Genomic DNA, 26946 nt, shown 5'->3' with positions numbered 1-26946 from the left:
CACTGTCAACAACTCCACCGACTTTCATATCATCCGCAAACTTGCTCACCCAACCTTCTAGCCCCTCCTCCAGGTCATTTATAAAAATGACAAACAGCAATGGTCCCAAAACAGATCCTTGCGGAACACCGCTAGTAACTGCACTCCAAGATAAACCTTTACCATCAACTACTACCCTCTGTCTTCTTCCAGCCAGCCAATTCCTAATCCAAACCTCCAAATCACCCTCAATACCATACCTCCGTACTTTTTGCAGTAGCCTACCATGGGGAACCTTATCAAACGCCTTACTAAAATCCATATACACCACATCTACTGCTTTACCCATGTCTACCTCCTTAGTCACCTTCTCAAAGAATTCAATAAGGTTTGTGAGGCACGACCTGTCCTTCACAAAACCATGCTGACTATCCTTGATCACATTATTCCTATCCAGATGTTCATAAATCCTATCCCTTACAATTCTCTCTAAGACTTTGCCCACAACAGAAGTGAGACTCACCAGCCTATAGTTACTAGGGTTATCCCTACTCCCCTTCTTGAACAAGGGAACCACATTTGCTATCCTCCAGTCTTCTGGCACTATTCCTGTAGACAACAAGGACATAAAAATCAAGGCCAATGGCTCTGCAATCTCCTCCCTTGCTTCCCAGAGAATCCTAGGATAAATGCTATCAGGCCCAGGGGACTTATCTATTTTCACCCTTTCCAGAATTTCCAACACCTCTTCCCTACATACCTCAAAGCCGTCCATTCTAATTAATTGTGACTCAATATTCACATCGGCAACATTGTCCTGTTCCTGAGAGAATACTGACGAAAAGTATTCATTCAGTGTCGCCCCAATCTCTTCAGCCTCCACACGCAACTTCCCACTACTATCCTTGACTGGACCTATTCCTACCCTAGTCATTCTTTTATTCCTGACATACCTATAGAAAGCCTTAAGGTTTTCCCTAATCCTACCAACTAAGGACTTTTCATGTACCCTCCTTGCTGCGCTTAGTTCTCTCTTCAGATCCTTCCTGGCTACCTTATAACTCTCAATCGCCCCAATTGAACCTTCACGCCTCATCTTTACATAGGCCGCCCTCTTCCATTTAACAAGGGATTCCAATTCCTTATTAAACCACGGCTCCCTCACACGACCCTTTCATCCCTGCCTGACAGGTACACACTTATCAATGACACTCAATAGTTGCTCCTTGAACAAGCTCCACATATCAATTGTGCCCATGCCTTGAAGCCTATTTTTCCAAGCCATACATCCTAAGTCGTGCCTCACCGCATCATAATTTCCCTGCCCCCAGGAAACCCTCCTGCACACATTGGACAAACACCGACCCATCTAACGAATCGAGCTATAGCTTTCCCAGTCAATATCTGGAAAGTTAAAGTTCCCCCATAACAACCACCCTATTACTTTTACTCTTCTCCTGAATCATCTCTCAATCCTTTCTTCTACGTCTCTAGGACTATTTGGAGGCCTGTAGAAAACTCCTAACAAGGGTGACCTCACCTTTCTTATTCCTAACCTCAGCCCAAACTACCTCAGATGTCGAGTCTTCATCCATCGTCCTTTCCACCGCAGTAATACCATCTTTGACAAGCAATCGAACACCTCCCCCTCTTTTATCCCACCTCTGACCCTACTAAAACATTTAAACCCTGGAACCCGCAGCAGCCAATCCTGTCCCTGTTCTACCCATGTCTCCGTAATATCCACAACATCGAAGTCCCAGGTACCAACCCACGCTGCAAGTTCACCGACCTTATTTCGTATACTTCTTGCATGATGACACCTACAACTCACACACTATTTAAAATAGTCACTGACTAACAGACGTCATGAACAACTCAATTATATTCAGTCAACTATTTGATATTGTTACCAACATTAACAAAATCTGAAGTGACAATATGGAAATACTTGAAAGTATGTGACAGGACTTGCAAACATCTACTTTTTCAAGTGTGCTAATCCAAATGTCTGTGGATTTATTTTGTCAATATCGGCAACGTATTGCTGCTGAATTATCACTTCACCACAAACATGTTATGAAAGCATCTCCCTGGCTGATATTTATCTGAGAGAGTGATCCCTCCTGTGCCCCTCACCCGAACCTCACTGACAGCGGAACCTTCCTTCGGGGACCAGGGAGTCCGGGGACCGGAACGGGAAGCGGCGCCGGAAGGTCCGTGTGTCGCTGGGTCCGGGGAGGTACACGGGAGACGGTCTGGGACAGAGAATCCCGGTGAGGATGAAGCCGGCGGTGGATGAGATGTTCCCGGAGGGCGCCGGGCCGTACGTGGATCTAGATGAGGTTTGTGAGGGGAGGGGTATTACATGGAGGGAGAGAGAGGGATGAGGAAGGGAGAGAGAGAGAGGGATGAGGGAGAGAGAGAGAGAGGGATGAGGAAGAGAGAGAGAGGGGGATGAGGAAGAGAGAGGGATGAGGAAGAGAGAGAGAGGGGGATGAGGAAGAGAGAGGGATGAGGGAGAGAAAGAGAGAGAGGATGAGGAAGAGAGGGGAATGAGGAAGAGAGAGAGAGAGGGGATGAGGAAGAGAGAGGGGATGAGGAAGAGAGAGGGGATGAGGAAGAGAGGGGAATGAGGAAGAGAGAGAGAGAGGGGATGAGGAAGAGAGAGGGGATGAGGAAGAGAGGGGGATGAGGAAGAGAGAGAGAGAGGGGATGAGGAAGAGAGAGGGGATGAGGAAGAGAGGGGGATGAGGAAGAGAGAGAGGGGGATGAGGAAGAGAGGGGAATGAGGAAGAGAGAGAGAGAGAGGGGATGAGGAAGAGAGAGGGGATGAGGAAGAGAGGGGGATGAGGAAGAGAGAGGGATGAGGAAGAGAGAGGGATGAGGAAGAGAGAGGGATGAGGGAGAGAGAGGGGGATGAGGAAGAGAGAGAGGGGATGAGGAAGAGAGGGGGATGAGGGAGAGAGAGGGATGAGGGGGAGAGAGAGGGGGATGAGGAAGAGAGAGAGAGAGGGGATGAGGAAGAGAGGGGGATGAGGAAGAGAGGGGGATGGGGAAGAGAGGGGGATGAGGAAGAGAGAGAGGGGGATGAGGGAGAGAGGGATGAGGAAGAGAAAGAGAGAGAGAGGGATGAGGAAGAGAGAGAGGGATGAGGAAGAGAGAGAGAGATGAGGAAGAGAGAGAGACAGGGATGAGGAAGATAGAGGGACGAGGAAGATAGAGGGAGAGAGGGATGAGGAAGAGAGAGAGGGAGGGATGAGGAAGAGAGAGAGGGGGATGAGGAAGAGAGAGAGAGATGAGGAAGAGAGAGAGGGATGAGAGAGAGAGAGGGATGAGAGAGAGAGAGGGATGAGAGAGAGAGGGATGAGCGAGAGAGGGATGAGGAAGAGAGAGAGAGAGGGATGAGGAAGAGAGAGAGAGAGGGATGAGGAAGAGAGAGAGAGAGAGGGATGAGGAAGAGAGAGAGAGAGAGGATGAGGAAGAGAGAGAGAGAGGGATGAGAAAGAGAGAGAGAGGGATGAGGAAGAGAGAGAGAGAGGGATGAGGAAGAGAGAGAGAGAGGATGAGGAAGAGAGAGAGAGGGGGATGAGGAAGAGAGAGAGAGGGATGAGGAAGAGAGAGGGATGAGGAAGAGAGAGGGATGAGGGGAGAGGGAGGGAGGAGAGGGATAGGAAGAGAGAGGGATGAGGAGAGAGAGAGGGATGAGGAAGAGAGAGAGAGGAGAGAGAGGGACGAGAGAGAGGGACGAGGGAGAGAGAGGGACGAGGGAGAGAGAGGGACGAGGGAGAGAGAGGGAGAAGATAGAGAGAGGGATGAGGAAGAGAGAGAGAGAGGGATGAGGAAGAGAGAGAGAGAGGGATGAGGAAGAGAGAGAGAGAGAGATGAGGAAGAGAGAGAGATGAGGAAGAGAGAGAGATGAGGAAGAGAGAGAGAGGGATGAAGAAGATAGAGGGATGAAGAAGATAGAGGGATGAGGAAGATAGAGGGATGAGGAAGAGAGAGAGAGGGATGAGGATGAGAGAGAGGGATGAGGTAGAGAGAGAGAGGGATGAGGTAGTGAGAGAGAGGGATGAGGTAGAGAGAGAGAGGGATGAGGTAGAGAGGGAGGGATGAGGGAGGAGAGAGAGAGGGATGAGAAAGAGGGATGAGGGAGAGAGAGGGATGAGGGAGAGAGAGAGAGGGATGAGGGAGAGAGAGAGAGGGATGAGGGAGAGAGAGAGAGAGAGATGGATGAGGGAGAGAGAGAGAGAGAGGGATGAGGGAGAGAGAGAGAGAGAGAGGGATGAGGGAGGAGAGAGAGAGGATGAGGGAGAGAGAGAGAGAGGGATGAGGAAGATAGAGGATGAGGAAGAGAGAGAGAGGGATGAGGAAGAGAGAGAGAGGATGAGGTAGAGAGAGAGAGGGATGAGGTAGAGAGAGAGAGGGATGAGGTAGAGAGAGAGAGGGATGAGGTAGAGAGAGAGAGAAGGATGAGGAAGAGAGAGAGAAGGATGAGGAAGAGAGAGAGGGATGAGAGAGGAGGGATGAGGGGAGAGATGGATGAGAGAGAGGGAGGATGAGGGAGAGAGGGATGAGAGAGAGGGAGGGATGAGGGAGAGAGAGAGAGGGATGAGAAAGAGGGATGAGGGAGAGAGAGAGAGAGAGGGATGAGGGAGAGAGAGAGAGAGAGAGGGAGAGGAGAGAGAGGGATGAGGATGAGGGAGAGAGGGATGAGGGAGAGAGGGATGAGGGAGAGAGGGATGAGGGAGAGAGGGATGAGGGAGAGAGGGATGAGGGAGAGAGAGAGAGAGGGATGAGGGAGAGAGAGAGAGAGGGATGAGGGAGAGAGAGGGATGAGGGGCAGAGAGGGAGTGATGAGGGGCAGAGAGGGAGAGGGATGAGAGAGAGAGAGAGGGATGTGGAGAGAGAGAGAGGGATGTGGAGAGAGAGAGGGATGAGGGAGGGAGAGAGAGAGAGGGATGAGGGAGAGAGAGAGAGAGAGGGATGAGGGAGAGAGAGGGATGAGGGAGAGAGAGAGAGAGAGGGATGAGGGAGAGAGAGAGGGATGAGGGAGAGAGAGGATGAGGGAGAGAGAGAGAGAGAGAGAGAGGGATGAGGGAGAGAGAGAGAGGGATGAGGGAGAGAGAGAGAGAGGGATGAGGGAGAGAGAGAGAGAAGGATGAGGGAGAGAGAGAGAGGGATGAAGAAGAGAGAGAGATGGATGAGGACGGGAGAGAGAGGGATGAGGTAGGGAGAGAGGGATGAGAAAGTGAGAGAGAGAGGATGAGGGGGAGAGAGAGAGAGGGATGAGGGAGAGGGGAGAGAGAGAGAGGGAGGTGGAAGGGAGAGGGAGAGAGGGAGGAGGGAGAGAGGAGGGATGAGGGAGAGAGAGGGATGAGGGAGAGAGATGGGATGAGGGAGAGAGTGAGGAGAGTATGAGGAGAAGAGAGGATGTGGAAGAGAGAGAGGAGGGATGTGGAAGAGAGAGAGGAGGGATGTGGAAGAGAGAGAGGGAGGGATGTGGAAGGGAGAGAGGGAGGGATGTGGAAGGGAGAGAGGGAGGGATGTGGAAGGGAGAGAGGGAGGGATGTGGAAGGGAGAGCGGGATGAGGGAGAGAGGGAGAGGGATGAGAGAGAGAGAGAGGGGGATGAGAGAGAGGGGGATGAGGGAGAGAGAGAGAGAGGGGGATGAGGGAGAGAGAGAGAGGGGGGGATGAGGGAGAGAGAGAGAGAGAGGGGGATGAGGGAGAGAGAGAGGGGGATGAGGGAGAGAGAGGGGGTGATGAGGGAGAGAGAGGGATAAGGAAGAGAGAGAGTGATTGATGGATGAGGGAGGGAAAGGGGAGGGATGAGGAAGGGAGGGCGGAGAGAGAGGGAAGGGGGTGGGATGTGGGAGGCATGCGGGAGGGATGGAGACGGAGGGAGGGAGAGCGGGATGGATGGAGGGAGGGATGGAGGCAGAGAGAGGGAGGAGGGATGAGGAAGGGATTGAGATGGAGGGATGGGGAAGGAGAGGAGAGGGTGTGAGATGTTGAACAGTTGGCCAAGTGGGACTTTCCTGGGGCAAAGGAAAGCAGAGTCCAGGAAAGGAGGTGAGGGAATACAGAAACCAGAGTGAACCATCAGAGTGGGCAGCAGGGACTGTCTGCCCAGGATACAGGGTTGGAAATCAAATATCAACTTCCAGGGCCCTGCAAAAACATCCCGTGATGGCAAACTTGGTTTCCTTTTCTTTGATTCATCTTTTTTTAAAAACAAAAAGGGAACTGTTCAGGCCAGAGGGTGAGGGAATCAATGGCTGACGGTCACCCAGATTGGATGAGGAACCCTCTTTGCTTTCCAGGTGGTGTACAAAGGCAGTGAGATGCAAGGTGGATGTGTAAGCTGACGTGCCTGGGAGTAAGTCTTGTGATGGAGCCACCAGTTGGCAACCCTAGGTCAGTGACAGGTGGTTGTGAATGGCAAGGGAAGAGGAGTGAGAGCAGGGAAACAACAACCAATCTTCATATTAGCTCCTGAAATGCAATCCTTCCTGGGGTGCTTCGCAGAAGTGTTATCACACAAACATTCACAGGTAGCTAAATCAGGGAATAAGTGGGGAGGTGGAAACAAGGTAGATTTGAACAAGTAATTTTTATGAGGAGAGTTTGAAGTAAAGGAATTCCAGAGCCTTGCACCTGGTCATGAAGGTTGTTCCAGTGATGGAAGTAGGTGGTGCAGGTGATGGAGGACGTATGGGATCGGAAGCTCATCTTGAAGTCAAGTAAGAGGCCAGTGTTGGAATAATTAATATCAAGGATGCTTTAGTTTCCAAAATGAGAGAAGTGCTGATAGAGTCATAGAGATGTACAGCATGGAAACAGACCCTTCGGTCCAACCTGTCCATGCCGATCAGATATCCCAACCCAATCTGGTGTCACCTGCCAGCACCGGGTCCATATCCCTCTAAACCCTTCCTATTCGTATACCCATCCAAATACCTTTTAAATGTTGCAATTGTACCAGCCTCCACCACATCCTCTGGCAGCTCATTCCATACACGCACCACCCTCTGCGTGAAAAAGTTGCCCCCGAGGTCTCTTTTATATCTTTCCCCTCTCACCCTAAACCTATGCCCTCTAGTTCTGGACTCCCTGACCCCAGGGAAAAGACTTTGCCTATTTATCCTATCCATGCCCCTCATAATTTTGTAAACCTCTCTAAGGTCACCCCTCAGCCTCCGACGCTCCAGGGAAAACAGCCCCAGCCTGTTCAGCCTTTCCCTATAGCTCAAATCCTCCAACCCTGGCAACATCCTTGTAAATCTTTTCTGAACCCTTTCAAGTTTCACAACATCTTTCCGATAGGAAGGAGACCAGAATTACATGCGATATTCCAACAGTGGCCTAACCAATGTCCTGTACAGCTGCAATATGACCTCCCAACTCCTGTACTCAATACTCTGACCAATAAAGGAAAGCATACCAAACGCCGCCTTCACTATCCTATCTACCTGCGAATCCACTTTCAAGGAGCTATGAACCTGCATTCCAAGGTCTCTTTATTCAGCAACACTCCCTAGGACCTTACCATTAAGTGTATAATTCCTGCTAAGATTTGCTTTCTCAAAATACAGCACCTCACATTTATCTGAATTAAACTCCATCTGTCACTTCTCAGCCCATTGGCCAATCTGGTCCAGATCCTGTTGTAATCTGAGGTAACCCTCTTCGCTGTCCACTACACCTCCAATTTTGGTGTCATCTGCAAACTTACTAACTGTACCTCTTATGCTCGCATCCAAATCATTTATGTAAATGACAAAAAGTAGAGGGCCCAGCACCGATCCTTGTGGCACTTCACTGGTCACAGGCCTCCAGTCTGAAAAACAACCCTCCACCACCACCCTCTGTCTTCTACCTTTGAGCCAGATCTGTATCCAAATGGCTAGTTCTCCCTGTATTCCATGAAATCTAACCTTGCTAATCAGTCTCCCATGGGGGAACCTTGTTGAACGCCTTATTGAAGTCCATATAGATCACATCTACTGCTCTGCCCTCATCAACCTTCTTTGTTACTTCTTCAAAAAACTCAATCAAGTTTGTGAGACATGTTTTCCCACGCACAAAGCCATGTTGACTATCCTGAATCAGTCCTTGCCTTTCCAAATACATGTACATCCTGTCCCTCAGGATTCCGTCCAACAACTTGCCCACCACCGAGGTCAGGCTCACTGGTCTATAGTTTCCTGGTTTGTCTTTACCGCCCTTCTTAAACAGTGACAGCACGTTTGCCAACCTCCAGTTTTCCGGCACCTCACCTGTGATTATCGATGATACAATTATCTCAGCAAGAGGCCCAGCACTCACTTCTCTAGCTTCCCACAGAGTTCTCGGGTACACCTGATCAGGTCCTGGGGATTTATCTACCTTTAACCGTTTCAAGACATCCAGCACTTCCTCCTCTGTAATCTGGACATTTTGCAAGATGTCACCATCTATTTCCCTACAGTCTATATCTTCCATATCCTTTTCCACAGTAAATACTGATGCAAGATATTCATTTAGTATCTCCCCCATTTTCTGTGGCTCCACACAAAGGCTGTCTTGCTGATGTTTGAGGGGCCCTATTCTCTCCCTAGTTACCCTTTTGTCCTTAATGTATTTGTAAAATCCCTTTGGATTCTCCTTAATTCTATTTGCCATAGCTATCTCATGTCCCCGTTTTGCCCTCCTGATTTCCCTCTTAAATATACTCCTACTTGGGCACAGTGGTTAGCACTGCTGCCTCACAGCGTCAGAGACCCGGGTTCAATTCCCGCCTCAGGCGACTGACTGTGTCGAGTTTGCACATTCTCCCCGTGTCTGTGTGGGTTTCCTCCGGGTGCTCCGGTTTCCTCCCACAATCCAAAAAATGTGCAGGTCAGGTGAATTGGCCATGCTAAATTGCCCATAGTGTTAGGTAAGGGGTAAATGTAGGGGTAGGGGTATGGGTGGGTTGCGCTTCAGCGGGGCGGTGTGGACTTGTTGGGCCGAAAGGCCTGTTTCCACACTGTAAGTAATCTAATCTAATCTAATCTACTTTCTTTATACTCTTCTAAGGATTCACTCGATCTATCCTGTCTATAACCAAACCCTCAATTTCTTTAGTCATCCAGCATTCCCTATATCTGCCAGCCTTCCCTTTCACCCTGACAGGAATATACTGATGTTGATGTTGAGAGTCCGAGGAGTTCACAGTGATTGAAGAATTGAGTCCATGGAGGCATTTGAACACAGAAAGAGAATTGGATCTTGCTTCCTTTGGTTATGTAAGTCATCGGGACCAAAGAAAATAGGGAATTGGAACTACCAGTGAGTTAGGATGGAACTGTTAAATTCTAGATGAGCTCAAGCAGGTTGAACATTGGAGGCCAGTCAGCAGAATGTTGGAAAGAAGTAAGTAATGTTGGAAAGTAATAAGTAGACAGGCAGGAGACTGGAAGAACACAGCAGGTCAGTCAGCATCAGGAGATGGAGGAGTCGACATTTTGGGTGTAACTCTTCTTCGGGACTGATGGTGGGTGTAAGGGGAGCTGCAGTTAAAGGGGATGACAGAGGTAGGGTGGTGAAGTAGGGATAGGTGAAGACTGGTAGAGGGTACGACCTGGTTGGGTCAGTGGGAGAAATGAGTCCGGTTGTGGAAGGAAAGTGTAGGGAGGGAATCGGAGCTTGGGTTGGAAATGGAGGTTATTTGAAATTGGAGAATTCAATGTTGAGTCCTCCAGGCTGAAGACTGCCCAGGCAGAAGAATGATGTCTTGTTCCTCCAATTTGTAAATTGGTTCTTTGTGGTAATGGAGGAGGCCAAATATGGTCATGTCGGAAAGGGAGTGGGATGGGGAATTAAAATGGGTGGAGACTGGGAGGTCAGGTCGGCCTTTGCGAGCTTGGCTGAGATGCTCAGTGAACCATTCCCTAAGTTAAAGCAGGTGAGCTGAAGGTGTGTGGAGAAATATAGCACAGAGGAGGAAGTAGCTGGCGTTGGTGATGGAGAACATATAGGATCAGAAGCTTATTTTGAAGTCAATAAGAGCCAAGGTCACAAATGGATTGATTTAGCCTCAGGCAATTGCCCACAAGAGAGATGGACTCAGTGGCTACTGAATAGAATTTGTGGAGCGATTGAAGACAGTGAATTCTGGCTTCCCAATTTTGAGATTTGTTGAAATATGTTCTCATTGAAAACAGCAGAGCAGTATGACAAATTAGAAGCAATCAAGGAGTCAAGAGACTTATCTGTTCGATTAAAAACGGAAGGTTCTGGAGAAACTCAGCAGGTCTGGGAGCATCTGTGGAGGAAGAAACAAAGTTAAAGTCTCAAGTTCAATCTGACACTTTCTCCAGCGTTTTCTGTTTTTATTTTAGAGCTCCAGCATCTGCAATGTTTTACATTTTATTGAAGTATTGAGGTTGAGTTAAATGAAAAGGAAAAAGTTACGTTTCAGATATACAGAGCAGTGAACAAAAGCAGTATTTTGAAAACTTTAATCTGCAGTTTTATTTTCAGTTCTGAGTCATACACCTCAAGCAGGGTGTATATGTTAAATTAGCTCATATTCTCTGACATTTGGACGGTTGAGTTGTAATAATTGGGCAGATTATGTTACCACCGAGCTTGGAGAAGTGCACTGTTACTCTAGCCCCACTGCTCCATGGATCACAGCATAAAATAAAATGTTTTTTCCAATTTACAAACAATTAATTAAAACCTTTGTGTATTGCATTTTTAGAAAATTCTATTGCGTTTTTAAACAAATTCTAACAACTAGGGCTTTTAATAAACGCAATTCATAGCTTATCAAAATATTTCACAGGAGTATTACGTAGCAACATTTGACGCTGATCCACATAAAGATATGGATATTGGAATCAAATACTAAAAGTTTGATCAAGAAGGTAAGCTTTGAGGAGTATCTCAGAGGAAGGTAGGAGCACAAAGAAAGAGGTTTAGGTGGAGAATTTCAGTGGTTAAGGCCTTGGCAACTGGGTTACCAAAACAAATGATATGGGGAGGAATTATAAACCAAAACCAACTGGACTGTATGTGCACAATTGTCCGAGCCCCAATACACTTTCAAATATGTGTACGATTCATGAGTATTTTAAAAACATTTTGTTTTTGAACATCAATGGATACCCAAGAGCCTCATTAATAAAATGCAATAATTGGTTAACATACATCGTAGGTTATATAGAAGTATAAATGCTTAGCTCTGTAAGTATCCTTAAAGTACACAAACTTCAGGAACGAGAGGGTAAAAAGATTTTTCTGCAGCTCTCGATTTTCTGAAAATAACACTGATCAATGAGTTATTCTTGAAAGCAAAAGGATAAAACATAATATGTTCTGGATTCTATTGCTGTTCTGTCACATGAGGTCGAGTTAGTCTTGCACTAAGTAATGAATTAAGTGCATTAATCTTGTATAGTTGTCCTGAAGTCTTCTAGACACAGCTTGCTCAGGAAGCACGATCCTGAGATGTTTTTTCAGTCACTTTTTCAAAAGAACAGAGGTTTCACCCTGAACTGATGCAGTATTTTCTTTATAGAAATGAGAAACCAGCTAGGCAGTTTCTCCAACATAACAGGCTTTTCTCCAACTCAGCTTACAACTGAACCACGTGAAATAAGCATATCTGGAAGACTGTCACTGTTCAAAACAGCCTGACCAGGGGCTACAGTAAAGCAAGCAGTTATTATCAGCCATGTGATTTCTAGGAAACCTTGTTTGCAAAAGAAAACACCTCCAGTTTGTACAGTGAACTTTCAATGATTTCTGAAAGACGTCTCTTTAGATATGTCCCCCTCAATTCTTCAAAACTTAAGTCATCCGAGCAGTATTAAATATAAAGCAAAATTGTCACAATTGGAATATAATAGGATTCCATCGAGCACCTACAGAAAAAAAATGCTCAAATGGGATTAAAAACAAGGCAGAAGAATCTTAAAATTAGAAACAGACCATTCGCAAAGAGAAAAAAAAATAATGGAAATCCTGAACTCTCCCTCAGAGGACAGTAGATGTTGAGTTACTTGAAATTTTCAAGTGTGAGATTGATAAGTTTTTGTAGGGTGAGTGTCGAAGAAAATGGAGCAGGTACAGATAAACAGCATTGATTTTCAGCTCTAATTCAATGATGGAACTGGCTTGAGGGCCATCATGGCTGAGTTTTATTCTTGTGTTCCTGTCGCAGCGGACCTTTCATTATTTGTGCTCCTTTCTTCTCCCAAAAGTATTGCAAATGAGTCCCATATACAACTCTGCATGGTTATCTTCTGCTGTCAGTGAACTTCTTTTGTCCTCTTTAAGAACATCACCAGTGTTCATCTGTTAATGGTTATTGTACTCTTATCTCAGTTCTCATTCCCAGAATATTTCTGTGCCATATATGGGATAAAACATTTCAGGAGCTTGAGGCTATCCACTGATGTTTGAAAACAACCAGTTTTAAAAATGCTTATGAATCGTACACACATTTGAAAGTATGTTGGGGCTCGGACAATTGTGCACATACAGTCCAGTTGGTTTTGGATTATAATTCCTCCCTATATCATTTGTTTTGGTAGCCAAGTTGCCAAGGCCATAAAATCTGAAATTCTCCACCTAAACCTCTTTCCTTGTATTCCTATCTTCCTCTGAGATACTCCTCAAAGCTTACCTTTTTGATGAAACTTTTGGTATTCAATTCCAATATCCATACCTTTTATTTGTCTTAGTGTCAAATGTTGCTATGTAATACTCCTGTGAAATACTTTTTTAAATTAGGGGCATTATACCTATCTATGGTTTTCATAAGCTTCCTCACACTTGTGGATTATTAAAGTTACTCTGTATTTTGTTTCATTACTCCAACCGAGCGAAAAGGTGTGTTGTTTCCTGCTATAAGAAAATGGGTGACTGCAGTTTAAACTCCAACCTGTTGCACCTCTTATTAGTGTTTGTTTCTGTTGGAGAAATTTGCCCAATAGGTTAGAGATCACAAATCACAGCTCGAAGTGAAATTGACAAACAGTTTATTGCAAGTGATATCACTGGAGAAGAAAACAGACTAGCTGACACAGAACTGACAGTCTGCACAGATTTGGAGATGCCGGTGTTGGACTGGGGTAAAGTTAAAAATCACACAACACCAGGTTATAGTCCAACAGGTTTAATTGGAAGCACACTAGCTTTCGGAGCGATGCTCCTTCATCAGGAGGGCTCGATCGCAACAGAATTTATAGCAAAAATTTGCAGTGTGATGTAACTGAAATTATACATTGAAAAATTGCTTGTCTGTTAAGCCTTTCATCTGTTAGAATACAGTGATAGTTTCACTTCTTTCATGTGTAAATCACAAAACCTTTTTTTAAAAGTTGCATTCTCAGGTTAGCTGTTACAGACAATTTGATTTCTCCTCCGAGGGCTGAGGATGAGATCAGTTTTATAGTAATCCTGCACAATGACACTGATTAAGAAATAGGAAAATACAATGTTTCTAAAAATACAGTAATTTAGTTGCAAGGGTGCTAATTGGAAAACAGTTTATTAGATGAGTGTCCAGTTCCTTCACACAATGCAACATCCTGACAGTATCATGGTTCCATTCATCTTCCCAGGTAGGTGTTAAAGTCTTTTCTGGAGTGGTGAGGTGCTTCCATTATCCTGTGGTACCTATCTGTCTGTCCCACTCTTTGTGTGGCTTTGCTGTTGCTGGGTTGTGAAACTGCCCTGAGGGCTTTGAGCCTCTGTCATGTCCATGGGAGTTTGAAAACATATTCCATTGTCTGCGTATCATCTGACCCAGTTCGTGAGCTGCTCGGGAATTCTGGGTGTCCTGGTACAATTTGGCCAATTTGCTTTTGTGGGCCTATCGTGGGTTAGCAAATCTTTTCCCACAGTTTCATTAATAAAGTCTTGAATACGCTGTTCTGGAAACTGGAGTCTAGCTCCTACTCTTGTGTATTGCTTCTGATTTTTAAGTATTACTTTATTCACCTTCTGTTGATACCCTCCTTTACAGTAAGGCAGTGAGTTGATCTTGATTATGAATCTGTCAGCAGTACTCCAGGATATTTTCAAATGGGCATTCCTCATGTGAAAATATAGACGGGAGCATTCATAGCTTGATCATAGGCACAACATGGCTACATCTGTTGTGTCCTCGACCAATGCCTACAAGTGTACTTTCCAGCTGGAATCAGGAGGAGAAGCCACGGCTGATGGATTCTTTCATCCCCTTCCTATATCATTTGTAGCTCTCCTGCTGTTGCCATGCACCTATCAATTTAGCAATCACCCAGAACTGAATCAAGCAGTATACATGAGACCTCTTGGCCCATCGAGTCTGAACTGCCAATCTGGAATTGTCTAATTCTGTTGCACCCTATTTGTTTACTGTTCATTTGTCAGTCATTGGGAGAAGCTTTGAGTCTGCTATTTTTCAATGTAGATGAAAAACTTAACAGTCTTTGAACCCCATAAAATATATTGAAATAATTCCATTCATTTTCTTTATTTTTCAGGCAGGAGGAAGTTCAGGCCTTCTGATGGATCTTGCAGCTAATGAAAAAGCAGTCCATGCAGATTTCTTTAATGGTGAGATCATCTTCAGTAACCTCTTGGACTATTTTACACTCTCAACCATTTTTACCACCAATTTATAGTGGCTGTCTTAAGTAGTTTCTGCTTTAATTTAGCAGTACCTTTACATATAGGAAATTTTGAAGTTTGAAACTTTCCAATGAAAGGCAATTATTTCAGATTAATTTCTGTCTATAATATACTTGGTTAACATGTTTTAGCATTATCACATTCAAAGGAGTATGAATATCATACTGGCAATACAGGTCAGATTAGATTAGATTAGATTACTTACAGTGTGGAAACAGGCCCTTCGGCCCAACAAGTCCACACCGACCCGCCGAAGCGCAATCCACCCAGACCTATTCCCCGACATTTACCCCTTCACCTAACACTACGGGCAATTTAGCATGGCCAATTCACCTAACCTGCACATTTTTGGACTGTGGGAGGAAACCGGAGCACCCGGAGGAAACCCACGCAGACACGGGGAGAATGTGCAAACTCCACACAGTCAGTCACCTGAGGTGGGACTTGAACCCGGGTCTCTGGCACTGACAACATGTGTTGCAAGGAAAGTTAATATTTCAGGTTATCATAACTCATCATTAGTGTTGCTTTTGCACACTCTTAAAATGGCCGAATTCTAGGCAAAGTGATTCAGTCGACACTTAAGTTACCTTTTAAAAAAAATTAGAAATGACCTGATGTAAAGAGATTTTAATTAAAAGTGCAAAACAAAAATAAGACTTGTGTTCACAAATAGTACATTATTATTTAAGGAGTATTTTCTGTTTTGTTTTCCCGTCTAGTCAATTCTAAGTTGTTTTTAGTGCTACTTTGCCCAAAATTACATTTTTTTATAAAGAATACCTATACAGCCTCGGATAGTACAGTTATGTTTTGGGATGTTCAGCTGCTATTGGTTTTCCCTACAGCTAGATGGCATGAGTTTTTTGTTGTAGTAAAGTATACAGCAGCAGGTGCCAGGATTGATTTAGGCTCTATTTAAAATAGTAATGTTTTTCAAGGATACAATTGATAAATTTCAGATGAAGTGAGTTTATTTGCTAAATGTCAGACATCCAGCTTTAAAATCCTGTATCTGAGGATGGATATGTGACAAGGTATCAAGTAAAACTTCAGCTGCTCAGCTCAGGCTTTATCCCCCTTATGAAAACGTCTCTGCAACATTTTTTCACTTGTAACACCAGCCATCCTATGGCTTCTTTGGACAAAACTTTTTTAACTTGACGCAATCTTTCACATCTTGGTAATTCAGTTTACATTGCATTCACACGCTACTTTGATGTTTTAATGATGTGCTTTGAGAACTAAAAATGGAATATTGTTTTGGTATTGCTGAAGATTGGTGCGGAATGCAATTAATTTTCTCCCCTCCCCCAAACCCACACCACCACAAAACTCACTTAAACGTCGAACCTTTAACAATCACCAGAGAGCGGTATGAGAACAGCAGGTCAGGATTTCACCATTTTAAAGCCAGACTTTTCATGTCAAGTATGTAAGTGTATTCTTAATCCAATTAAATAAATAAACTAAAAAGGATGTATTTAGTTCCATTTAGCTCAAGATATTAGGATTTGAACAGAATGAGTCTACATACTATAACTGCAATATTGCACTGCATGTGTAGTCTATGATTTTAACAATGCAATTTCAGGATTAAAAGTTGAGAATATCTTTAGAGTTGCAGGTCGCTAGATTTGATTTAACATGAGGATTCCATTCAGAATCCCTGTCTATCACATTATCAGTAATTAATTTCTAATGATTACAACAAATCTTTGATATTGCTAGGATTTCACTTAATGACAAGTAGCTATTACTTTTTATTACTATCCTGAAGGTTGTTATAAAACAAATAAACTCTTTTCTTAAAACAGTCTGTCTGCTCCTAGACCATGCATTAGTTCTAAGTTCAAGGGGGCTTCATCACCCAGTTACTTCTAATAATTTGGATTGCAGTGCCTGAAAGAGGGAGAGGAGATTCACTAGTAATCTTTTTTAAAAAGGTACTGTCTTGGGAAAACAGAAATTTAAAAGGCTAAATAGAAAACTGTGTTGAAGTAGGATTAGTTCATATAGCTCTTCCAGAAAACGCAGCATTGATGTGATAGGCTGAATGACCCACGTACTGTATAATTTGGCCCTTCATGCTGCTTTGGTAATTGTCACCTTTTCACTTTATACTGACATCTTGTACACTGTTTATATATCCTGGTGACAACTGTTATCTTCTCCAAAAAAACTGACTTGAGTACAATATACTATTATTTGAAGAATTATTTGTCTTTAATTTCTTGTGACTGCTTATACTGTCTTGACTTCTGTATTCTTTGGTGGAATCTCTCTCTCTCTCTCTCTCTCTCTCTCTCTCTCTCTCTCTCTCTCTCTCTCTCTCTCTCTCAATACTTTAGCTAAGTGTTATTTCAAACAATCTGACTTATCAATTTCCCCCTCTGCAGAAATATTTATTTTCTTGATTTTACTATTTAATATACTTATTTTGGTTCCAAGTTTCCAGTAGCAGCAAGCCAACATCTAAATGCTCATTTGTCAAGAATATATATGATCAAAAATAAGAGATTTTCTATTTAAGACATGAAGGGTTATTTAGCCTTTTTAAATTCACTTTTACAGATAGCAGTGGCGACTGGATCATTTCCTAATATAACTTTGAATATACTCAAACTTTTGATTTACAAGCAAGTTATAAGGTACCGGCAGAAACGTGAAGTCGGGACCATAACAGATCAGCTATAGTCTTACCGAAATGTATGGCAACCTATATCAATCAAATTATATAGGGTGTAGCATATTAACTGGCTAATGGGAAACAGACATAGACAGATTGTTTTCAAGTTGACAGAATGTAATGAGTGGTGTGCCACAGCACTGGCACTTTAGTTTGATGTAATGTATAGATGGATGAAGGGACTGAAGGTATGGTTGTAAGTTGTGAAAAGGACAAATAGGCTAAAAAGGGATATAGATAGGTTAAATAAGTAAAGATCTGGTGAGTTGAATATAATGTGGGAAAATGTGAAATTGTCCATTTTAGCAGGAAGAAGGGTGAGAGCTTGCAGAGCTATGAAATGTGGAGGAAACTGGGTTCGCTAGTGCATGAATCATGAAAGGTTAGTACGCAGGTTATGAGCAGATCCCAAACAGGCAGTGATATACCAAATCATCAAGCTCCTGGATAAGGGTGGATGATCTGGCTCCACTTCCTTATTCAGTCCCCTTGGTCGTAAGGTTATTTTTTCAAGCAAGAAATTATTTTTTCCTGCTTCTATTCTGGCTGGCAGGTCCCAGGGTGAGAGAATCCTTGTGTCCTGTTTCCTTTTGATTGGCTAGCTAACTTCTAGAACTCAGTGAATGTCCTTTACCTGCAGCATGGAGGTGACTAGTGGTGGTTACACAGTGTACCAGCACTTGCACCTACGCTAATATATGTGTACCTCAGCTCAATAGCATATCTTTTCCTGCTAATACACAATGCAAGCTCAAACTGGCTTTTAACCCCTGTTCTCATGTATTCTCGACAGGGGAAGATGCAAAACATCACCCTGACTACTTTCTTCTCCATCATGTTTGCAGTCTGAGATGACTCTGGGAGAGTTTTGTTCACTTCATAGTGTCTTTCTCCCTCTTAAGTCCATCTCTTTGAAGCCTACTTCACACCTCATCTCCCCCACCCCCGCCCCACTCAAAACATACAGAAAGCCACTGAATTTACATCCACAGTAAACTTTTGGCTGTATCTTTTTCTGTAATAAAAGTCATAACTAAAAGTTCATAAGGTTGATCGTCTGTGATCATTTCAAGGTAGAGCAAATAGGTAGGTAAGAATGTTATTGTATGTTGTGAGGGGAATTGAATATAACAGTAGCAGCTTATTTTTCCATTGTACAAGGCATGGTGAGACCATCTGGAATACTGTATGGAGAATTGGGTTCATTCAGGGAAGGATCAAAATGCATCAAAAGCAAATCAGTGAAGGTTAACGAGGCTAGCACTAGAATTAGTGAGGTGTCATGTAAAGTAAGATTAAACTGGCTAGGTCTATCATTTGGAGTTTGGAAGAATAAAAGTGACTTAATGAAACATAGAAGATTCTGAGGGAGCTTGATGTCGCAAAGTTGTTTCCCCTTGTGGGAGAATGTAGAACTAGAGGTTCCACATTTATGTCAGATATTGTCACTTGCTAATTCATTTGCATACGATAATTCATTAAATTGTATCCAAACCCTGTAGGATTAACTAGGTACAGGGGAAGGGGGGGTGTCACCAACCAATTGCCAACAGGCACTGGGATGCGACTGCTGTCACCCCTTTAATAAGCTGTGTTCCTCCTGCTTGGAGTGGGGCACTGATGAGTGGGTCCATGGAATGCACGTTACCCTCTGGATCTCAGGCCTAGTATTCACAGATTATTTCTCATCCCTGCTCTCTCGGGCTGTCTGGAGTGGGAAATAAATTCCATAACTTTCTGCCTCTGAGGAAGGAATTCTGCTATTGGCAGGTTCCCACAGCAGAGTCTCTCCAAAGAAGCTGAATAAAATGCCCAGACTTCAGTAAAGCCTGAATACAGGAGGAATTGCACAGTGAGAAGGTATCTGTTCTTGTTGTCAAAAAGAGTATTTAAATATAATTAATTGATATACCGAGAATAAAATGCTAGTTTGAAGAATGATTCTGAAGCAAACAGATTTTTGTTTCTTAAAAAAAAGCTCCTGGTTAATTATTGTCCCTCAGGGAAGAAATCTGGAGGAAATTACTCAGTCTAATCTACATGAATCTCCAGACAGACCAATACCCACAAGTCTTAAATACCGTCTGAAGTTTTTAAAAATTCATTCACAGGATGTGGGTATCGCTGGCTAGGCCAGCATTTATTGGCCATCCCTAATTGCCCAGAGGGCAGTTAAGGCCAACCACATTGCTGTAGATCTAGAGTCACATGTTGGCCAGACCAGGTAAGGGTGGCAGTTTCCTTCCCTAAAGGACATTAGTAAACCAGATGGGTGTTTCCAACAGTCAACATCATGGTCATCATTAGACTCTTATTTCCAGATTTTTATTGAATTCAAATTCTACTATGGTGGGATTTCAACCTGAATCCACACCGCATAATCTGGGTCTCTGGATTAATAGACCATCGCAAGGCATCTGCTTGGGTAAATGAATTGGAATGGTTTAGAGGGCTTTGGGCCAAATGCTGGTAAATGGGACTAGATTTCTTTAGGATATCTCATTGGCACGGACGAGTTGGAGTGAAGGGTCTGTTTCCATGTTGTATATCGCTGTGACTCTTAAGTATGGGTGTATTGACACCCCATGGACTGCAGCAGCACCACCACTTTCTCAAGGACAATTGGAAATGGGCAACAAATGCTCATCTTGCCAGCATGCTTATATCTCAAAGACTGTAGAATGATTTAGGAATCCGAATTTAGATGTAATTTTTTTTTGGAATGTGATTAAAATGTGCAGTATTGAATGAAAATTATCAAATTTAATGTTCTGATTGGTTTTACAGTTTTTCAAATAATCAAGGGATCAGTCAGAAACAGGTTGGAAGCCATTACTGACCAACAGTATTATGGCAGGTGTTAAGTGATGTAAGTGTATTACTGTAGGTAGTTGTCACATGATGGCAGGAGATCGAGTAATAATAATACACTTGAACCATTTGTCATTCTTACTGGTGTTGTGATCACAGCTGAGGGCAAAACAGATCCCAGAGTGAAACTTAATGGACTGTAAGTTTAACTTTTTTTTGTGGTCTGGTTACCGTGATAGACAATCTCTGAATGTATTTACACAAGAATGCTAGTGTTTACAAAATTTATAACACAGAAGGAATAAAACAAATATATGACAATTTGGCAAGCTCGTAACCTAAGCAGTAATACAAAGATGCAGCTCTTTCCCCAACAATTTCCTTGACAGATGCTCACTACCATGAAGTATCACTTCATCTTAATTTTTTAATTTCTCACTAGGCTAACAGGTTTGGCAGCAATTCCTTTCAGACTATCTACGCACACAACAGAAGTGATTCTCTCCATTCCTGTCTCTCCTAGAGAAACGTGTGCAGAGTATCTCCCTGATTCTTTCTACTGAATTTTGAGAGAAACACAGGGTCTTTTCCAGATCTTTTCTTTGGACTGCCAGAAACTGAAGTTGTCCTTCCAGTTTGAAAACTTCATAAACTAAACTGCCATTCTCATGGACATGTTAAAAATGTCTGAGAACATCCACCAGCAAGCCATAGCATCCTCTGAGCACTCTGCCTAGAGTTTCCCTTGTGTCAGCCGTGGTAAGACACAACACCTGGTCATTGGAAGTGGAGGGGAAATGGTCTTCCTCATTGACATGTCATTTTATCCTCAAACCACGCATAGAAGTTGTCCAACTCCTCCGGGAGGGAGGCATCACCAGCACAAGCAAGCAATGTTGTTCCGTGATTGGTGATAGTCTGACTACCCTTCCACATGCTCTGTGTATCACCGCTGTCCTGAAAAAGGCTGCATATGCATGGTTTGCCTGTTTGATAGTCTGGGAACAGATTGGCCCTCGCTGTTGTTAGGGCCGCCTTGTTATCCGCTCTGAATGCGGAATCACTGGTCCTCAGTAGCACACACACCTTTATGGTCATCCATGGCTTCTGGTTGGGGCGAGAAGTGATGGTTTTGGACACAGTGACATTGTCAATACACTTGCTAATGTAGCAAATCACTGACGCTGTGTACTCCTTAAGCTGATGGAATCGCCATTGGTTGCTGCCTCCCTGAACATGGGCCAGTCAGTGGGCTCAAAACACTCTTGAAGAACAGAAATGGCACCTGCTGGTCAGGTTTTCACCTGCTTCAGAACTGGTTTGCCGCATCTTACAAACGATCTGAGGAGCCAATGTGGGGGCGGGGCCCTGCCCTGTATGCATTGGGGATGTTTTAATAAACAAGATCCAGCGTAATCCCCCTCTCTTCACAAAGCCCACATGCTGATGGAATTTATGAAGCACAGACTTGAAATTCGCATGGTTAAAATCTCCAACAACAATAAACAGTCCATCAGGGTGTGCGTTCTGCAGTCCATTGCTGTTCACCCTGCTCACACGTGACTGTACAGTGATGCACAGCTCAAATCATATTGTTAAATTTGCTGATGACGTGACGATTAGTGGGTCTCTTTAACAGGAACAATGAGTCAGCATCCTGAGAGGAGGTGCAGAGGCTAAAGGGCTGGTGCAGAGCCAAAAACCTGTCTCTAAGTGTGGACACAACAAAAGAGATTATTATTGACTTCAGAAGGATACAGAGCGATCATTCTGTGCTGTACATCGATGGCTCCCCTGTGGAGATCGTGAAGAGCACCAAAATCTCTTGGCATCCACCTGTCGAACAATCTCACCTGGTCCCTCAGCATCAGCTCCATAGCCAAGAAAGCCCAGCAGTGTCTCTACTTTCTGCATAGATCGAGGAAAGCCCCTCTCCCATCCCCCATTGTCACCATGTTCTACAGAGGGTTCATTAAGAGTACCTGAGCAGCTGCATCACTTCGGGAATTGCACCATCTCGGGTTGTAAGACCCTACAACGGATAGTGAGGACAGCTAAAGAGATCACTAGGATCTCACTTCCCTTCATTGTAGAAATCTACTCCACATGCTGCATCCGCAAGACTAACAGCATTGTTGACCACCCCACACATCCTTCATTTAAACTCTTCTCCCTCCTGCCATCTGGCAGAAGATACCAAAGTGTTCGGTCTCTCACGGCTAGACTTGTGCAATAGTTTCTTCCGCCAAGCCATCAGGCTTCTTAACACTGTATGATCACACTCTATTTCATTTGCAATTTTCAGACAACGTTTTGAATTGCTGCTAAAAAAAGTTTTATTAATGATCGTTCATTGTTACATAGTAATTTGTCCACCCCTGTGCCTATTGAATTACTGTGCTGTCTTGCATGTTTTGCACATTTCTATTCACTTTATGCTGCTCTTTGTATGACTACTCTCGTGTAAGGGCTTTTGCCCGAAACGTCGATTTTCCTGCTCCTTGGATGCTGCCTTACCTTGGATGCTGCTTTTTCAGCACCACTCTAATCTGGACTCTGATCTCCAACATCTGCAGTCCTCACTTTTCCCTGTACTCTCATATAGTCTGAGTGTTCATATAGCACCTTGGTCCTGGAGGAACGCTGTCTCATTTTGATTGTACGAGCTGTACATGGTAGAAACGACAAAGAAAGTTACCCTACTCTATGTGAAGCTATTCTTCTGAATTGAAATGTAGTTCTGGCCTCTGATCATCTGGGTTTCTGTAGTTACAAAAGTTCCGCTTTATCAATATTTCATCAATTAGCTTCATGGGTAATTTGTTAGACTCACATGCTTTCTTAGAAATGATGTTTGAATCAACTGTTCAAAAATCATTTTTTGACTTCTTCAAAAACTAAGACATCTTCACAGAACTGAAAACTAAAATCTATCTCACTCCATTGATTCCAAGTTCCCTATAACACTATTCTATAAACTGCCATCGCACAAGCCAAATGGGTTAGGAAGAAGGAGCAACATTATCACATATCAATCATGACCCTAAGTGCTTTTAACATTTTTTTTGTACAGAATCATGTATTTTAAAATGTTCATCAAGTCCCCATCGTAACCTGAACTGTATGAAAATTACAGATGTATTCACATAAATTCACAAGTTGCAAGACTTCAAATTATATGTTTGTTTTATCAAAAAATTAAGACATGGGAACAGGAAAAGTCTGTTCAGCCTGTGGAGTTTACTGTTATTCATTTAGATCATTGCTGATTATCACTGCCACTTTTCTATACTCCCTATCTCTTGATGTCATTTGTTTTCAGAAATCATTCACTTTCTTTTTGAACATGTTTAGTGATTGAGTTTCTACTATCCTCTGGAATAGTGGATTCAAACGCTTCCTCACCCTTCAAATGAAGAAATTCCTCTTTGTCCTATTCTTAAATGGCCGACCCTTTATCCTGAGATTATATTCCCTGATTTTAGAATCTCGAACCATTCTATGTACATCCATCCAATCATGCCCTGTAGAAATATTATAGGTTTTAATGAGGTCATCTATCATTTTTCTTAATTCTAGAGAATACAGGCCCAATTTGCTCAAACCATTCCTCAAAAAGCAGTCCATTCGTCTCGGGGATTAATCTGTCCATTGAGCTACCTCTAAGTGTGTCGTTCATTAGATAAAGGGCTCAAAACTGTGCATGATTCTCGAGGTAAGTTCTCACCAAGACACTATACAACTATAGTAAGGCACCTTTACTCCTGTACTCAAATCCCCTTGCTAACATATCAATTGTCCTTTTTTTAGAATACTGTGGTTATCTTACTTTTTGTGTTGATCCGTTAGCTCCAAGTACTCAGAGTTTGCATGTTATATTTACAGAGGAAATGGCTTGGCCATATTAAAAATGATGAATTGCTGTAAAATCATTAATTTTTTAATAGGCACTGAAACACTTTGTGGGCGTGTGATTCCTGGGGATATGAATTTCTTTTAAGCTGAAAATTACAACCTTTGTACTGTGTCTGGTGCATTTTTCTGTGGCTAGCAGTTTTCAAGTGTTGAACAGTTCCTTGTAGATTGAGATACTTTAGTGTGACAGTGAAGCACTTTTTTTCTTAAGAGCTGTTCCAAAATTTGTCTCTACTTTGAACTTGTTCTTTCTATTCCAATGACCGAGGTTGGCTGATTCTAGTGTAATATTACACTTAATTTACATCTATATGCAATCTGACAGAATTTCCAAAATGCTATGTTGGTAATACTGCAACTATGGAGGGTTAGTTAACAAATATAAACTGGATTTATTTTCATCTTTCTACTGCTTTTAAAGATGCTTTTCTTCCCAGGACTAGGAATGTAATGATTATCCTGCTTCTGCATACCAAAGCAATAATAAAAAAAGGAAAGTATTTCTGTGAATTCTTTTATAAATCTTGTGAAAATGTTCCAAAAGATCACTTGCTTTTTGTTCAGTGTTCTCATTTAATTTGTTAAGGATTTCGACGGTGAGTTCATTGCAAATCTCGTTTAGATAATTGAGGTATTTGTGACCTTATTAAAAAGTGAGTGAAACATAATATGAATATTAGCTTGAAATTTGTTAGATCCTGTGGGTAACTGACCTGACCTAAACAGGGATCCCAAGTTTCAGTCCTTCCATGTGTCTAACATTATAAACACTGACTTATTTCAACTAATTCAATCAGATTAAATAGGTTCCACTAGCAGGAATTTGTGGTTAGGAAGCATTGCTATGAAGAGCCTTCCTCTTGTTCAGAAACAGTAGGATTTATAGGCTTTGCCAGGGTCCCTCACTTTATTTGAATAAAAGCAAAATACTGCTGATGCTGGAAATCGGAAGCAAAGGCCAAATGCTGGAGAAACGCAACAGGTCTGGCAGCGTCTGTGGGGAGAAACAGTTACAATTTTGAGTCCACAATGATTCCTCTTCAGAAATGTTCTGAAGAACAGCCATACGGAACTCAAAATGTTAACTTTATTTTTGACTCTACAAATGCTGGCAGACCTGTTGAGATTCTCCATCTTTGTTGTAGCATCTGTGTGAAAGCACAGATAATGTTTCAAGTCCGGTGGCTCTTCGTCACTAGCAGTCTTTGTTTTTGTTTCAGATCTCCAGCGCCCATAGTTTCTTGATTTACTTTACTTCAGCGTAGTGTTTGTTCCTTCACTACTCATGATGAGCAATGGTCCAATTGTGAAGGTACCTAATTGTGGGAGCAGTTCCATCCTACAATTCAGTAATCAGTGGCTGACAATCTTGGCTAGAAGCTCCCTATTAATTTTCGCTTTCACAGTCTTAACTGGGACATAGCTTCCACGTAGTCCTGCACATTGGTACTAAATTGACAAGCTTACTTACAGACTTGAATGGCTAATTGGGAATTGCGTGTTGGTGCAATTGATGTAATGAAGCATGATCTTTCTTCTCAATCAGGCTATACTGTTTCTTAACTGGCAGTATACAGTGTGGATCATAGATAGTACAAGTAGAAAAAGACCCAAGATCTTCCACCACAATAAGCAGTAGATATCAGTTCTGGTGTTGAATGTGGCTACAGCCTGATTTTATATGTTCTTTTAGAAAGGAGCTAGCGATCTAGTTCAATTACACTGCAACCGCATGGAATCCTTGGAACCAAGACATTGCCAGTTTCAGAATTTCCTTGATTATAGAATGATATTAAATACCTGTTTATAAGTGTGTGAATGGAAAGTGCTATTTAACTAAATATTTATCTGAAACAGAAGATCAAACATAAAGCAATATAAATTTGTTTTGCTTATTAAATGTATCTTCCAGCTTTCCACCTCAACAGGTGCAATCTATACTAAAATGAAACCAGGTCATCTTCAGACATTTCTCGACAATTGCTTTTTCTGAGCAATAGATTTCCAGACTGGAGAGCATTCAGTGTAATGATGAGTTTGGTATGAATTAAGGAATCGTCAATTCATTTGGTGCAGACTGTTGATGGTTCGGTCCGCGACAAGGGAGTTTTACTTTGCAATGATCTGTGCTACACTTGGCCTGGGAGTGTTTTTAGTTACCTGAATTGAGAAGCATTCAATCTGTCACAACAAATGGTGGGAGGGAGAAAAATGTCAATCAAGATATGTCTTGGAGTCCGAATGTTGGCTGCGAACTGTGCAAAGATTTTCTTGGAGCTTATGTTCTGTTTTTACTTTTTGCTCATAAAGGGGAAGTAAAATAAATCAGACATGCATGGGGAATCTTTCTAACAACTTCAAATGTGGTTTTCTCTCATTGGACTGAAAGAAAATGATTGAATTAATCAAACCATAAAAATAATTTAGTTTTTCAAATTTTGATTGCAACTGCAAATTATGTTCAGTAAATCATGCGTGGAGGATGGAGAGGGTAAGAGAAGAAAGAAAAAAAGAGCAGAGAAAGAGTGCAGTGTATCTTGGTTTGAAGATATTAATGGTGCTTACTGTTTAAACTTCTAGTGTTTAGATTTTTGTGTTTAAATTTTCTGTTTAGATTTTGAAGACCTCTTTGATGATGATGATATTCAGTGATTTGTTCTCCAAACATCAGCTGAGCCACTGTGCATCTTCAAACTTGGAGAAGAGAAGAGAGTGGTCAACATCTGGAAAGTCTGCTACTAATGTTCTGTGCACAAATGCTCAAGTCAGGACATTTTCTGTAGTGAGAGAATCTGTGTTTTACAAACATGCATAGACTTGTGTACAGTCACCATGTTAATTATTTTTGTCTTTGTAAAATTATAAGTTTGTCTTATTAAAGGAAAATGTAAAATCTCA

At 42.7% G+C, this 26946-nt stretch overlaps 1 protein-coding gene across 1 annotated transcript; it reads left to right on the top strand.

Annotated features, from left to right (window-relative positions):
- The first annotated feature begins 2201 nt into the window (after positions 1-2201).
- On the top strand, positions 2202-26946 carry cops9 (COP9 signalosome subunit 9). Its single transcript, XM_043701968.2, has 3 exons — positions 2202-2324; positions 14486-14558; positions 26663-26946. Exons 1-3 carry the CDS (start codon positions 2262-2264, stop codon positions 26698-26700), a joined length of 174 nt encoding a protein of 57 aa, XP_043557903.1. The 5' UTR covers positions 2202-2261; the 3' UTR covers positions 26701-26946.

This window comes from Chiloscyllium plagiosum, unplaced genomic scaffold, assembly GCF_037043375.1.
Source record: "Chiloscyllium plagiosum isolate Xiang-an unplaced genomic scaffold, Cpla_swu_hap1 HiC_scaffold_13, whole genome shotgun sequence".
Lineage (NCBI taxonomy): Eukaryota > Metazoa > Chordata > Chondrichthyes > Orectolobiformes > Hemiscylliidae > Chiloscyllium > Chiloscyllium plagiosum.
Note: the sequence above shows the minus strand (reverse complement) of the source record. Positions and strands in the feature narration are given on the sequence as shown.